This window comes from Papio anubis, chromosome 20 (assembly GCF_008728515.1).
Source record: "Papio anubis isolate 15944 chromosome 20, Panubis1.0, whole genome shotgun sequence".
Classification (NCBI taxonomy): Eukaryota; Metazoa; Chordata; class Mammalia; order Primates; family Cercopithecidae; genus Papio; species Papio anubis.
The window spans coordinates 38,734,737-38,750,437 of NC_044995.1; the positions used below are offsets into that span (position 1 = coordinate 38,734,737).

The following is a 15,701-nucleotide window of genomic DNA, read 5'->3' on the forward strand; positions in this document are numbered from 1 at the left end:
CAATAATCTACATCCAGTCCTTCTCATCAAACCAGGGCAAAAACTACAAGATGGAGACCCACAGAACTTTTTCTCATTCCTTTTAAAATTGGCCTGAGGTTGGTTGGCTTGTTGGTTGGAGGGTAGGAGGGCACAATTGTTGCTGTTCTTTTTTTTTTTTTTTTAGACAGGGTCTTGCTCTGTCACCCAGGCTATAGTACCGTGGCCCAATCTTGGCTCACTGCAACCTCCACCTCCCAGGTTCAAGTGATTCTCATGCCTCAGCCTCCCAAGTAGCTGGGTTTACAGGCATGTGTCACCACACTGGCTAATTTTTATATTTTTAGTAGAGATGGGGTTTGCCATGTTAGCCAGGCTGGTCTCAAACTCCTGACCTCAGTTGATCTGCCCACCTAGGCCTCCCAAAGTGCTGGGATTACAGACGTGAGCCACCATGCCCAGCCAGCTCTTCTTTTTTAACAGCGGAAACTGAGGCCCATGGGAAGGACACCTTGGACAGGGCGTGGGCACAGTGGTTCATGTCTATAATCCCAGTGCTTTGGGAGACTGAGCTGGGAGGATCACATGAGGCCAGGAGTTCAAGACCAGCCTGGGCAACACATTGAGACCCCCATCTCCACATAAAAATTTTTAAAAGAAAAAAGATAAGTCAGAAGTTGGGTATGGTGACACATACCTGTAGTTCTAGCATGTTGGAGGCCAAATTGGGGAAACTATTTGAGGCCAGGAGTTTGAAACCAGCCTAACAGCATAGCAAGACCTCATCTCTACAAAAAATAAAAAGTTAAAAAATGATAATAAAAGAAAAGTCAGAGCCACCTGGAACCCCTACCCTCAGCAAGCCTAACCTCCTCTCTGTTTCCTCCTTCTCCCTTCTAGACTATGCAGAATTCATTTTCTTAGGACTCTTTATGTCCGAAATGTTTATAAAAATGTACGGGCTTGGGACGCGGCCTTACTTCCACTCTTCCTTCAACTGCTTTGACTGTGGGGTAAGTGCTCTTGTTTCTAAGCAGTTCATTTCTCCAGCTCTTGCCTGGAATGACAGATTCTTGGACACATTAAGGGGAGAAAGGTAAAGTCATCCCTGAATATGAGAGACTCAGATGGATGCAGAAGGAATAAGAAAACAATCCCAAACACTGGCAAGGATACAGGGTACCCAGAACTCTCAACCACTGCCAGCGGGAGGAAAACGTATAGACCCCCGTTGGAAAGCTAAGTAGGGGACATAAGACAAGTTTTCCAAGTTGGGAGACAAGCCATGCCTTAGGTGGGTTGCCTGTGTCGCTCCAACTAAGTACCTAACTTCAGGATTACAAATAGGACATCATCATGATTTCTATTTCTTTTTTTCCTTTGGAGCTCAGTCATGTGGAAGTAGATGAAGTATAATTGTTAGATTACAACACTCTGGCATTATGGAGCCATTATGGTCCATTGTTATTTTGTGAATTGCTCAGTTAATTAGTTTACTTTTAAATGTGATGAACACCCAGGAACCCACTAGTCAATACAAAACCGAAGTCCTTGAGAATAATCTACATCCAATCCTTCTCATCGAACCAGGGCGGAAACTACAAGATGGAGATATGACCCAGCATTCCGTTGCTAGGAATTCATCCTAGAAAATCTCACCCAGATACCTAGGAGACACAGGCCAGAATGTCTCTGCAGCTGGAAGTGAAATTAAGGTTGTTCGCAAATAAGTGGAGATTGCCTGGCCCAGGGCAGCCCTGATAACTTAGCACAGTCCTGTTGGTCTCAGAAAGGCTTAATAATTTATAATAACTGAATGTTGTACTGTTTTCTGCCATTATAGAAAATTATGTTGTTGGAGAAAACAAAATATATACAAACAAACCAACCTTCCCTACATAAATGAACCAAGTGTTTAAAGAATAAAACCAATTTCTTTCCATTAGAAAGAAAAGAGCACTTTGGGAGGCCAAGGCGGGCGGATCACGAGGTCAGGAGATCGAGACCATCCTGGCTAACACGGTGAAACCCCGTCTCTACTAAAAAATACAAAAAAATTAGCCGGGCCTAGTGGCTGGTGCCTGTAGTCCCAGCTTCTCGGGAGGCTGAGGCAGGAGAATGGCGTGAACCCAGGGGGCGGCAGAGCTTGCAGTGAGCGGAGATCGCGCCACTGCACTCCAGCCTGGGTGACAGAGTGAGACTCTGTCTCAAAAAAAAAAAAAAAGAAAAGAAAAGAAAGAAAAGAAAAGAAAGCTGGGTGTGATGCCTCATGCCTGTAACCTCAGCTATTCAGGAGGCTGAGGCAGCAGAATTGCTTGAGCCCAGGAGTTGAAAACCAGCCAGGCACCATAGCAAGACCCTGTCTCTACAAAAAAAAAAAAAAAACCAGCCAGATGTGGTGGTGCACACCTGTAGCCCCACCTACTCAGAAGGCTGAGGTGGGAGGATTGCTTGAGCCCAGCAGTTTGAGGCTTGAGGCTGCAGTGAGCTACGATCACACCACTGAACTCTAGCCTGGACAAGAGACTGAGACCCCATCTCTAAGAAATAAAAGTAGACCAGGCGCAGTGGCTCACACCTATAATCCCAGCACTTTGAGAGGCGGAGGCAGGTAGATCTCCTGAAGTCAGGAGTTCGAGACCAGCCTGGCCAACTCGGCGAAACCCCATCTATACTAAAAAAAATAGAAAAATTAGCCAGGCATCGTGGCATCTGCCTGTAATCCCAGCTACTTGGGAGGCTGAGGAAGGAGAATCGCTTGAACCGGGGAGGCAGAGTTTGCAGTAAGCTGAGATTGCACCACTGCACTCCAGCCTGGGTGACAGAATGAGACTCCATCTCAAAAAGAAAAGAAAAGAAAAGAAACAAAGAAAAATTTTAAAATGTCCTGAGCAGCCTTGTTTGTAATAGTTCCAAGTCCCAATATCCATGTATCCCTTTGCTGTAGAACAGATAAATATTTTGTGGCATATCTATATAATGAAACACTCTGCAACAATGAAAGTCCACCAACAACAGCCACATGCTGAACAACAGGAATGAATCTCACCCACATAACATGGCACAGAAGGAGGCAGGAGCTAGCAATGTAAGTCCATACAGTTCATGCAAAGTTCAAGTGGACAAAATTAAACTATAATATTTTTTTCTTTTTTTTTTCTTTTTTTTTTTTTTTTTTTTTTGAGACAGGGTCTCACTCTGTTTCTCAGGCTAGAGTGCAGTGGCACAATCTTGGCTCACCACAACCTCACCTCCCGGGTTCAAGCCATTCTCCCACCTCAGCCTCCCAAGTAGCTGGGATTACAGGCATGCATCACCATCCCCGGCTAATTTTGTATTTTTCATAGAGACGGGGTTTCAGCAGTTTGCCCAGGCTGGTCTCGAACTTCTGACCTCAGGTGATCCACCCGCCTCAGCCTCCCAAAGTGCTGGGATTATAGGCATGAGCCACCACGCCCTACCTTAAATTATATTTTTTGAGGATGATACTTGAATACTTTAAAAAGTCAAGGACCTCGAAAACACAATGCTCAGTAAAAGAAACCAAACACCAAAGGTCAAGTGTTGCATAATTCCATTTGTATGAAATGTCCAGAGCAGGCAAATCCACAGAGACAGAAAGTAGATTAGTGGTTGCGAGGGTCTGGTGAGAGAGAGTGGGGAGTGACTGCTAATGGAAACAGGGCCTCTTTTGGGGGTGATGAAAATGTTTTGGAACTTGGTAGAGGTGATAGTTGCAGAATATTGTGCATGTACCTAAACGCACTGAATTGCGCAATCAAAGTGTGAATTTTATGCTATGTGAATTTCACCTCAATTTTTTTTAAGGTGAGAAAATGATTATTACAAAATTCAGGATGGTAGTTATATCACAGTGTCTCTGGAAACTTCCAGGGTATCCACATGTCCCTTTTGATTTTATTTTTTATTTTATTTGAGATAGGGTCTTGCTCTGTTGCCCAGGCTGGAGTGCAGTGGCAGGATCGCGGCTTTCTGCTGTCTCAAATTCCTGGGCTCAAGCTGTCCTCCCTTCTCAGCCTCCTAAGTAACTGGAACTACAGGCACATGCCACCATGCTTGACTAATTTTTTTTTTTTTTTTTTGTAAAGTCAGGGTTTCTCTGTGTTACCCAGGCTGGTCTTGAACTTCTGGGCTCAAGTGATCTGCCCACCTCAGCCTCCCAAAGTTCTGGAATTACAAGCATGAGCCACTGCCCACAGCCTTCTCCTAACTGTTGACATAGGTAGTAGTTGTATGAACATTCACTTTGTAATTATGTGTTTCAAGAATTCTCAGGCCTGTGTGAGCTCTTAATAAATAAAAAAGAGGCCGGGTGTGGTGGCTCACGCTTGTAATCCCAGCACTTTGGGAGGCCGAGGCAGGCGGATCACGAAGTCAGGAGTTCGAGACTAGCCTAGCCAACATAGTGAAACCCCGTCTCTACTAAAAATACAAAAAATTAGCCGGGCGTGGTGGCGGGTGCCTGTAATCCCAGCTACTCGGGAGGCTAAGGCAGGAGAATCTCTTGAACCTGGGAGGCAGAGGTTGCCATAAGCCAAGATCACGCCACTGCACTCCAGCCTGGGTGACGAGCAAGACTCCATCTCTAAATAAATACATACATACATACATATAAAAAAAAAAAAAACTAAGAGGCCAAGTGCAGTGGCTCAATGCTTTGGAAAGTGGAGGCCAACGCTTGGAGAGACCAGAGCAGGAGAATGGCTTCAGCCCAGAAGTTTGAGATCAGCCTGGGCAATACTAGTGAGACACCATCTCTATAAAAATGCTTTAAAATTAGCCAGATGTGGTGGTGCACACCTGTAATCCCAGCTACTCAAGAGGCTGAGGTGGGAGGATCCCTTGAGCCCAGGAGGACAGTGCTGCAGTGAGCTATGATTGCACCACTGCACTCCAGCCTGGGTGACACAGTGAGACCTGGTCTCTGTAGATAAAGGAATGGATGAATGAGGGGGTCAAGGATCCTCACCCGGCTTCCATTTGGAGGGAGGAGTTTGGTTGGGTTCTTGCAAGGTTGGTGCCTAGGAAATGCTTGCCAGTTCTGGAGCCCAGACACTGTCCCTGGACATGAGACCAGGTCCTCTGCCTTAGGTTATCATTGGGAGCATCTTCGAGGTTATCTGGGCTGTCATAAAACCTGGCACATCCTTTGGAATCAGCGTGTTACGAGCCCTCAGGTTATTGCGTATTTTCAAAGTCACAAAGTAAGTCTTTGGGGTTCCTGGACATTTGTACAACGGGTGGGGATGGGGGACATGGTGGGGCCGCCTCCAGAAAGTCGGGAAAGTGAGCCTCGTGCTTCGAGGGCTGACTCCGGGGCCCTGCCTCGCACGCCTGGCCTGAGTCCTCGCCCGGCCTCTGTCGGCAGGTACTGGGCATCTCTCAGAAACCTGGTCGTCTCTCTCCTCAACTCCATGAAGTCCATCATCAGCCTGTTGTTTCTCCTTTTCCTGTTCATTGTCGTCTTCGCCCTCTTGGGAATGCAACTCTTCGGCGGCCAGTAAGTCCTTCACAGGAATTCCAACTCCTGGTTCCCTGGGGTCAGGCTCAGGGCATCCAGAGGCCCACATTCCCCTCCACCATGCAGGCTGCCTTCCTTGTAGCCCAGACACCTATTGCGGTCACCCAGATGAGCAGGGCCCTGGGTACCACTCAGGGTTTCCTGGGGACGGAGATGATGGAGGCCTTCGTTTCCTTGGAGATGAGATACTGAGCCACGCCCTCAGAGCACCTGGGGTGGGGCCAACATGAAATGTCCGTGTCCTCCCTGCAGGTTTAATTTCGATGAAGGGACTCCTCCTACCAACTTCGATACTTTTCCAGCAGCAATAATGACGGTGTTTCAGGTACGGCCTCCACCTGGCCCCATGGGCCAACGCCTCTCAGTGTCACAGGTGAAAGTGCCTGCTCCACATCCAAGGGGCTTCCCTGAACTCCTCCTTCTCCACCTTGCCTTTTCATACCACTTTAACATACAGATTTTATGATTATCATTATTCAAATTTGGTGAGGTCAACAAATCAGGAGATGAATGTCACTGGAAAGAGTTTGTGGCTGGGCATAGTGGCTCACGCCTATAATCCCAGCACTTTGGCCAGGTGCGGTGGCTCACACCTGTAATCCCAACACTTTGGGAAGCCCACGTGGGCAGATCACTTGAGATCTGGAATTCGAGACCAGCCTGGCCAACATGGTGAAACCCCATGTCTACTAAAAATACAAAAATTAGCCGGCTGTGGTGTCACGTGCCTGTAATCCCAGCTACTTGGGAGGCTGAGGCAGGAGAATTGCTTGAACCTGGGAGGCGGAGGTTGCAGTGAACCAAGATCGTGCCATTGCACTTCAGCCTGGGCAACAGAGTGAGACTCCATCTCTAAAAATAAATAAATAAATGAATAAATAAATAAATAAAAACACTTTTGGGAGGTCAAGGTTGGAGGGCTACTTGAGGCTAGGAGTTTGAGACCAGTCTGGGCAACATAGTGAGACTCCGTCTCTACAAAAAAAAAAAAAAAAAAATTAATTAGCTGGGCATGGTGATGCGTACCTCCTAGCTACTGGGGCAGCTGAAGTGGAAGGATCGCTTGAGCCCAGGAGGTTGAGGCTGCAGTGAGTTACGATCATACTACTGCACTCCAGCCTGGGCGAGAGAGCAAAGCCCTGTCTCAAAAACAAAAAGAAAGTTTGCTATACTCGCAGATCCTCAGAGAAGGAGCACACCATGCAGGACCAAGCAGGGAAGCAACACGGTCAAGCAGGAAGAGAAGGAAAATGTGGGCAAGAGCCTTGATTGTGGTTTCCATGGGAAGGAATGGGTGAGGCAGAGTAAACAGCTTGAGAATGGCTGGTTTGGATCATTTCAGTGGGCCCTGGGGCAGAGGAGATGTTCCTACTTGTCTAGGACCTGACCTTGGGGTGTTAGGGCAGGTGGATAGTGTTGGGAAGGTAAAGGAAGTGGTTGGGACTACGGGCTGGTTAGGATATTGTTTGGTTTGCATTTGAAAAGCCTGCTCAGGGCTAAATTGTTTACTACCTCCAGGGACTGGCTAGTACTGGACAGGGCAGTCCCTTCAGAGTCAGCAAGACCCCAGATGCATCGGAATAAAGAAAATAAAATGCATGGCCAGGCCAGTGAGGTGATTCATGCCTGTAATCTCAGCACTTTGGGAGACCAAGGTGGGAGGATTGCTTGAGCCCAGGAGTTTGAGGCTGCAGTGAGCTCCAGCCTGGGCCACAGAGCAAGACCCTGTCTCTTAACAAAAAAAGGCAGAGAAACAAACAAACAAAAATGGCTAATACACCCACCAAATCTGAAGATACCTTGGTCTCATATTCCAGGGTGATCAACTCAAAGCAACTTCTGCGCCCATGTGGGCACATTCCCTGAGGCTTGGAACTGGCCCAGCTGGGACCTTCAGAGCATCTGTGGTGGATTCTTTCTCTTTGGGGGACTGAGGGTGTATGGAAAATGTGACTTCACTCTCTCCTTCTCCTGGGGAGATAGTTTCTAAATGAGACCCCTAGACAGGCAGTTGAAGAGGAAATCTTCCATGAATGGAAGTTCTGAGCCCTCACATAAGCAATTTTTTTTTTTTTTTTTTTTTTTTTTTTTTTTTTTTTTGAGACGGAGTCTTGCTCTGTTGCCAAGGCTGGAGTGCAGTGGCACGATCTCAGCTCACCAAAACCTCTGCCTCCTGGGTTCAAGCCATTCTCCTGCCTCAGCCTCCCCAGCAGCTGGGTCTACAGGTGCGTGCCACCATGCCTGGCTAATTTTTGTATTTTTAATAGGGACAGGGTTTAACTATGTTGGCCAGGCTGGTCTCAAACTCCTGACCTCATGATCCGCCTGCCTTGGCCTCCCAAAGTGCTGGGATTATAGGCATGAGCTACCGTGCCCAGCCCATAAGTGATTATTAATAGCACTGATCACTGGTCATGTATCTTTAGCTCAGAGGTTCTCACCCAAGGGCAAGTCTCTCCTCCAAGGACATGTAGCAATCTCTGCAAGCATTGTTGGTTGTCATAGCTAGGGAGGGGGTGCTACAGGCGTCTGGTGGGTGGAGACTAGGAATGCTACTCAACATCCTACAATGCACAGGACGGCCCCAAATGGAGAGAATAATCCGGCCCCAAATATCAGCAGTGCTGAGGCTTAGGAACCCTGTTTTAGCAGATTAATGTTTTGGGGGTTCTTTAACTATTACTCTATCCTCATGGAAATATGGATAGAAGGAAGGAAGTTGGATTTTTTTTAAAGGAGCATGTAGGTGCTGTTTGAATATCCCCTTGGTTCTTTCAATATGCATCAGCAAAACTTCTATCTGTCAACACCTAATCCTTCACCTTGGTCTTTCTCTGGTCGCCTCCTCTGCCCCCAAGGAACTGCAGTCCAGTAGTACTGTGAATTTTTTGCACCACACCCTAAAAGGAGCAGCGTTGGTGGATAAATACCCCAGCTCCCTCACCCTCAGGTGGGATGACCTCCAGAGCTCCCTAGCGAGACTGAGCCCCAGTTACCTACAGTGGAAACTCGCTTGATAACATTTTGTTTATATTCCACCCTCTTTTCCCTTTCTCACTTCTCCTCTCCCCTACTGGTGGTTCCTGAGATCACCTCCCAGATAAACCACTTACACCTGAACCCTTGTTCCAGGGTCTGCCTCAGGCAGGGGGACCCCAAACATGTCCTTGTGCTACGTTTGTGCTATCCGCATAGTAGTTTATTTAATCATCACCATGACTACACGAGGAACACAGGTAAATATTAAAATCCTGTCTTAGTCTGCTCAGGCTGCCATAACAAAATACCACAGACTGGGTGGCTTATACAGGAAACATTTATTCTCTCACAGTTCTAGAGGCCGGGAAGTCCAAGATCGAAGTGTTAGCAGGGTTAGTTCCTGGTGGGATCTATCTTCCTAGCTTGCACATAGCCACCTTCTTGCTGTGTCCTCATATGTCAGAGAGAGAGAGAGAGAGAGTTCTGGTGTTTCTTCCTGTTCTTTTTTTTCTTTTCTTTTCTTTTTTTGAGACAAAAATCTCAAAAAAAAAAAATCTATTTTTTTTTTTAGGCAAATCACATTTTTTTTTTATCGCCCAGGCTGGAGTGCAGTGGCGCAATCGTAGCTCACAGCAGCCTCAAACTCCTAGGTTCAAATGATCCTCCCACTTCAGCCCATTGAGTAGCTGGGACTACAGATGTGCACCAGCTATTTTTTTTTTATTATTTTTTGTAAAGATGGGGTCTTGCTATATTGCCCAGGCTAATCTTGAACTCCTGGGCTCAAGTGATCCTCCCACCTCGGCCTCCCAAAGTACTGGGATTGCAGGCATGCGTCATGGCATGCGGTCTCTTCCTGTTCTTATAAGGGCACTAATACCATCATGAAGTCCCCCATGACCTCATCTAACCCTAGTTACCCCTTAAAGGCCTCATCTCCAAATACCATCCCATTATAGGTTAGGGCTTCAACACATGAATTTGGAAGGGAACACAATTTAGTCCATAGCAAATCCCCTTAATCACATCAGGTAAGACGGAGTGACAGGAGGGTTTGTGACTCCTCCAGGGCTCCATTTTCCTAGAAGCCAGGCTAAGAGCCACTCAGTGCAGGAACAGCCCTTTCTACTCGCAAAGAAAGAGAAAAGCCGAGGAGAAGCCAACACGGAGTCTAGTCCTGCAAACCAGGCGGGATTGTTGAAGACCTCCTGGGCTTGGGGATGGAGTGGGTGGATGCCGGCTCCACAACTGCGTCTCCGAGGGGCCCGTGGCTGAGAGGGGGTTGGCTGTGTGTTTCTTCTTCCCCTTTCAGATCCTGACGGGCGAAGACTGGAACGAGGTCATGTACGACGGGATCAAGTCTCAGGGGGGCGTGCAGGGCGGCATGGTGTTCTCCATCTATTTCATTGTACTGACACTCTTCGGGAACTGTATCCTTCATGGAGGGAGAGATGGGGACAGGCCTGGACCTCTGGCAGAGGAGAGGTGGCAGGGGCTCAAGGGAGGGTACTGAGAGACCCAGATACCCAGGGCCCAAGTGGTGTCCCACCAATGGTTGCTCTTCCTGACTCAGACATTTGCAGACACCCTCCTGAATGTGTTCTTGGCCATCGCTGTGGACAATCTGGCCAACGCCCAGGAGCTCACCAAGGTGGAGGCGGTGGGAGAATGTTTCTCTGGCAAAGTTACCACCTACCCATGGCAGATCAGGACGGGAGTAGGGGTGGGGGCGCGGGAACGGGGTCACAACTTTTGCCGGGGATGCACTGTGCAAAGAGAAGGCGCCTCTCCCCCCACTCCCAGAAACAGACTGTCCCTCATCAAACAAATTCTACAGCCAAGAGGGTGGGAAGGGGGAAGGCAGTGAGGTCGCTGCAGGAAACAGATGGCAAACTCAACCAAAAGGCCGTTTACAGGGAGTGAGCAGGGTTTCCAAGGAATGGTGTTGCCCCCAGCTAGTGGATGGGAGAGGGAGTGCTGTTATGGGGACCCAATCAGAGTTGGGGCCAAGGAAAAAGGGCTGCCACCAGCCCCGGGACCTTAGAGGACCCAGAACCAATGCAAGGCACAGATGGAATGGCCAATAAATGTCCCCACTTTCTGTCTTCCTCTGGCTTCCCCTTAGCCAAACCTAGCATGTTAAGAGCTAGCCTCGGTCCAGCCTAAGCCCCTCCCCAAGAACCCTATTAAGTTAAGATTACATGTAACAGGTACAGGGTCTTTCTCAGCCCCGGGGTCTCCCTCAGCGTTCCAGCCCCACCTCCAGTGCCTCGAGGTGTTCAGGACATGTTTGTGAAATTGAACCAAACTAAGCAGACGGTTGCCAACGCTCCATCTGCCGGCCCTGGCAGGAGGGAGAGAGAGTTTCCCGGCCCCAGCTCCCGCTGGAGGGAAACGGAAGTCTCTGCCATCCCAAGCACACGGCCACGAGCCTGGCCACCGTGGAGCCGGCTGGCATGGCTGAGCCGAGGGCTGATCCAGCCATGAGCTCATCCAAGTTCCAAGTGTCCATCCTCAGGGGCTGGTGCAGGAGGGTAGGAGACGGGGAGGGAGAAAGGCGAGCTCATTTATCTCCTGGGAGGTGTGGACATTCCTCTCCAGACCCACATTCTTTCTTTCATTGATCCTACAAGCATTTCTTGGTCGTTTAATATGTGTTTTTAATCCTATTCAATCATCATGGAAATCTTAGGAGGCAAGCTCTCTGAGCCCCATTTTATAGATTTCATCATTCAGTAAGCACTTAATGAGCACCTACTGTGTGACCAAGACCCTAGTCTAGGACTTAGGGATTAAGTAGTGAACCAAAAAAGACAAAAATCCCTGCCTTCGTGGAGCAGGGATTCAAGAGGGGAGACACACAAGAAACAAGATAAATTTGTAAACATACGTAGCTTGTCAGTTGGTGATAAACGCGACAGAGAAAAATTCAGTAGGGAAAGTCGGGGAGCGTTGGAATTTTAGATGAGATATGTGTCACCCAGAGAGGTTGAGAGACTTGCCCAAGGCCACACAGCAGTAAGTTGTGGAGCTGGGATTTGAACCCAGGCTGTCTGGGTCTGCAGCTTGTGCTCTTAACTGCTGTGTACCAGTTGCTTGAATTTGAGCATGTTTCATGCTCACTTGGGAACCTGTGGGAAATGCAGATTCTAGAGCCCAGCCCTGGTTCTATAGATTCTTTGGGGGAGCCTGGGGATCTGCATTTTAGGTGTTTCTGAGGCAGATGGTCCAGAGACCTGGCTCTGAAAAATGCTGGGAATGGTGCCAGGAGGGGTGGGGGTGGCCCTATGAGAGCAGGGTGGACAACCAGATCCCATCTCCATATTGTCTCTGACAGTGTCCTGATCTGACCATTTCCAAGGTGGTAAGGTTGCTCCCCGTTCCAGTAATTCGGAGCACAGCGGGAGAGCTGTCCTGCAATGCCATGACTTTTCTTATGGGCGGGTTCATTTCTGGCCGTTTCTTTCTCGTTGCTTTTTCTTTGCTTTTTCTTTGTTGGCTTTTCTGTTTTACGAATGAGGCCCTGCATGAAGGCTGAAGAAGGATTTAAAGTCCAAAAACGTCCTTTTCTGTATGTATTTTTAAAACATCTTCCCCCATTCTCCTCCTCTCTGAACCTAACCACCAGTGAGCAGCAGCACCCTGGGCAGTTGGCTGTAGCCCAAGTGCCCTGCTCTCCTCTCCCCACCGCCTTCCTGTCGTGGGGGCTGGGAATATAAATTCCTCTCCTGATTCTCTTTCTGGGGGCTGTTGACAGTGCATGGCATGGGCCATCAGATGCCAGGCTCTTCTGTGTGTGAGGCTAGCTGGTGTTTGTTGAACGTTGGTTCAGAGAGTTCACATGGCTCAGAAAGCCTAGTGAGAGGAAAATCCTTGCGTTGCTTTCCAGCTCATTAAGACAGGATGCAGGGGCCAGGCACAGTAGCTCATGCCTGTAATCCCAGCACTTTGGGAGGCTGAAGTGGGAGGATCATTTGAGGCCAGAAGTTCAAGACCAGCCTGGGCAACATAGTGAGACCCTGTCTCTCCAAAAAGGAAAAAAAAAAAAAAAAATTAAATTTATCTGGGCATAGTGGCGTGCATCTGTAGTCCCAGTTGCTTGGGAGGCTGAGGTGGGAGGATTGCTTAAGTCCAGGAGTTCAAGTTCACTGTGATTAACTCAATCACAGTGAGCTATGATTGTGCCATTGCACTCCAGAATGGGCAACCAGGGGAGACTCTGTCTCTGAAAACACACAAGCAAAAGAAAAAAGAAAGAAAGAAAAAAAAAAAACCGACTGCAGGAGAGTCTTCATTGTAGGAAGAGAAGGGACATTTTCATTTTTTGTCATCTGGTTGTGTGTGAAGATAGGCTTCATAATGAGTTAGATGTCAAGCTTATACATAGAGGGGATAGCAGTACACTTAACCAATAGCAGGTACGCATTCCAATTGGGGAGCCTTGGTTCCGATTGGTTGATACTCAAGCCAAACCTATTTTTAAATATTTCAAATGTTGCCCCTGGTCAGCAACAGGGTCAGAAGTGAGTCCCCAAGGCCTAGTTCATGTTTTGTGAACAAAGATTCCATGTGCCTTTTAGGACGAGCAAGAGGAGGAAGAAGCAGCCAACCAGAAACTTGCCCTACAGAAGGCCAAGGAGGTGGCAGAAGTGAGTCCTCTGTCCGCGGCCAACATGTCCATAGCTATGTAAGTGCCCCTAATCCCTGGGATGCTCCCCCGGCTCCTCAACCTCCACACTATCCCAGGCACAGATTTGGGAAGTGTTGGGGGTGGTCCTTAACAGAATTGAGCTTTAGGAAGAGACACTTCTTGTCCTTCCACCCACTTTTACTCAATAAATATTTAATTAGCAGCTATTATGTACCCAGTACTGTTCTAACTTCTGGGTATACAGCATTAACAAGGAGAAAAAAAAAATCCTACCTGTGTGTAGCCATTCTAGCAAGGGAAGGAGTCAATAAACTAGATAAATAAGTAAATTATATATTGTGTTAGATGGTGATGGAACTACAGAGAAAGTAGGGAAGGGAAATAGAAAATACTGGAAGTGGCCAGGCACGGTGGCTCAAGCCTGTAATCCCAGCACTTTGGGAGGCCAAGACGGGTGGATCACAAGGTCAAGAGATCGAGACCATCCTGGCTAACCCGGTGAAACCCCATCTCTACTAAAAAAATACAAAATACTAGCCGGGCGAGGTGGCGGGCGCCTGTAGTCCCAGCTACTCAGGAGGCTGAGGCAGGAGAATGGCGTAAACCCGGGAGGCGGAGCTTGCAGTGAGCTGAGATCTGGGCACTGCGCTCCAGCCTGGGCGACAGAGCGAGACTCCGTCTCAAAAAAAAAAAAAAAAAGAAAATGCTGGAAGTGAAGACAGTTGTGATTTTAAACAAAGTTGTCAGGGAAGGCATCACCTAGAATAGGGGTCACCAGTCCCTGGGCTGTGGACTGGGACCAGTCCGAGACCTATTAGGAATGGGGCCGCACAGCAGGAGGTGAACAGTGGGCAAGCAAGCATTAGCGCCTGAGCTCCACCTGCTGTCAGATCAGCAGGCGGCATTAGATTCTCATAGGAACACAAACACTATCGAGAACTGTGCATCTGAGGGATCTAGGTTGCAGGCCCCCTTTAAGAAGCTAATGCCTGAGGATCTCAGGTGAAACAGTTTCATCCCCAAACCACCCCCCACACCTGGGTCTGTGGAAAAACTGGCTTCCACAAAACTGGCCCCTGGTGCCAAAAAGCTTGGGGACTATTCACCTAGAAGGTTACATGGCCTGAAGGAGGTGAAGGAGGAGCCACTGGGGGGCCTGGGGAAGAGTATCCCAGGCAGAGGGAACAGCATAGGCAACGGCCCTGAGTCAGGAACATGCCTGATGTGAAGGAGGCCTGTGTGACTGGAATCGAATAGTAAGTGTGAGGAGGTGAGGGCAAGGAGGTGCCAGGCAGATTGCACAGGGCCTTCTGGGTCAGGGGGAGGGCTTGGGCTTTTGCTCCTAGTCAGGTGGGAGCTATGGAGGGTTCTTGAGCAGAGGAGGCTGGGCCCTGACTCAGGTGCTCACAGGCTCCTTCTAGCATCCAGTGGGGAGTAGAGGGTGGAGAGCAGGAGTAGGAGGCTGAGATGTGGGTTGGTTAGCCTGGGCCATCCATCCAAGCTACAGTGCCTACCAACGCTGTAAGTCCTGTAATCACCCCACTGCAGGAAAGAGCAACAGAAGAATCAAAAGCCAGCCAAGTCCGTGTGGGAGCAGCGGACCAGTGAGATGCGAAAGCAGAACTTGCTGGCCAGCCGGGAGGCGCTGTACAACGAAATGGACCCGGACGAGCGCTGGAAGGCTGCCTACACCCGGCACCTGCGGCCTGACATGAAGACGCACTTGGACCGGCCGCTGGTGGTGGACCCGCAGGAGAACCGCAACAACAACACCAACAAGAGCCGGGCGGCTGAGCCCACCGTGGACCAGCGCCTCGGCCAGCAGCGCGCTGAGGACTTCCTCAGGAAACAGGCCCGCTACCACGATCGGGCCCGGGACCCCAGCGGCTCGGCGGGCCTGGACGCACGGAGGCCCTGGGCGGGCAGCCAGGAGGCCGAGCTGAGCCGGGAGGGACCCTACGGCCGCGAGTCGGACCACCACGCCCGGGAGGGCAGCCTGGAGCAGCCCGGGTTCTGGGAGGGCGAGGCCGAGCGAGGCAAGGCCGGGGACCCCCACCGGAGGCACGTGCACCGGCAGGGGGGCAGCAGGGAGAGCCGCAGCGGGTCCCCGCGCACGGGCGCGGACGGGGAGCCCCGACGGCATCGCGGGCACCGCAGGCCCGGGGAGGAGGGCCCGGAGGACAAGGCGGAGCGGAGGGCGCGGCACCGCGAAGGCAGCCGGCCAGCCCGGGGCGGCGAGGGCGAGGGCGAGGGCCCCGACGGCGGCGAGCGCAGAAGGCGGCACCGGCACGGCGCTCCGGCAACGTACGAGGGGGACCCGCGGAGAGAGGACAAGGAGAGGAGGCATCGGAGGAGGAAGTAAGTGGAGGCGACCTGGAATCCGGAGAATGACAGTAACAATAATGGCAACAGCCAAAGTAGCACGTGCTGTGTTTTTTTTTTTATAAAAATGTGTTGTAAAATGCTGTATTTGGCCAGGCGCAGTGGTTCACACCTGTAATCCCAGCACTTTGAGAGGCCGAGGCGGGCAGATCACTTGAGCACTTGAGG

At 49.8% G+C, this 15,701-nt stretch overlaps 1 protein-coding gene across 16 annotated transcripts in view; it reads left to right on the plus strand.

Moving 5' to 3' along the window:
* Positions 1 to 15,701, plus strand: part of CACNA1A (calcium voltage-gated channel subunit alpha1 A) — a 428,952-nt gene that overhangs the window by 313,811 nt on the left and 99,440 nt on the right. For all 16 annotated transcript variants that reach the window (XM_031659832.1, XM_031659842.1, XM_031659846.1 and 13 more), the window contains exons 14-21: positions 880 to 992; positions 5,092 to 5,204; positions 5,369 to 5,500; positions 5,774 to 5,846; positions 9,813 to 9,930; positions 10,084 to 10,151; positions 13,081 to 13,187; positions 14,700 to 15,509. In XM_031659832.1, coding sequence (XP_031515692.1) covers positions 880 to 992; positions 5,092 to 5,204; positions 5,369 to 5,500; positions 5,774 to 5,846; positions 9,813 to 9,930; positions 10,084 to 10,151; positions 13,081 to 13,187; positions 14,700 to 15,509 — 1,534 coding nt within the window. The remainder of the gene's footprint in view (positions 1 to 879; positions 993 to 5,091; positions 5,205 to 5,368; positions 5,501 to 5,773; positions 5,847 to 9,812; positions 9,931 to 10,083; positions 10,152 to 13,080; positions 13,188 to 14,699; positions 15,510 to 15,701) is intronic.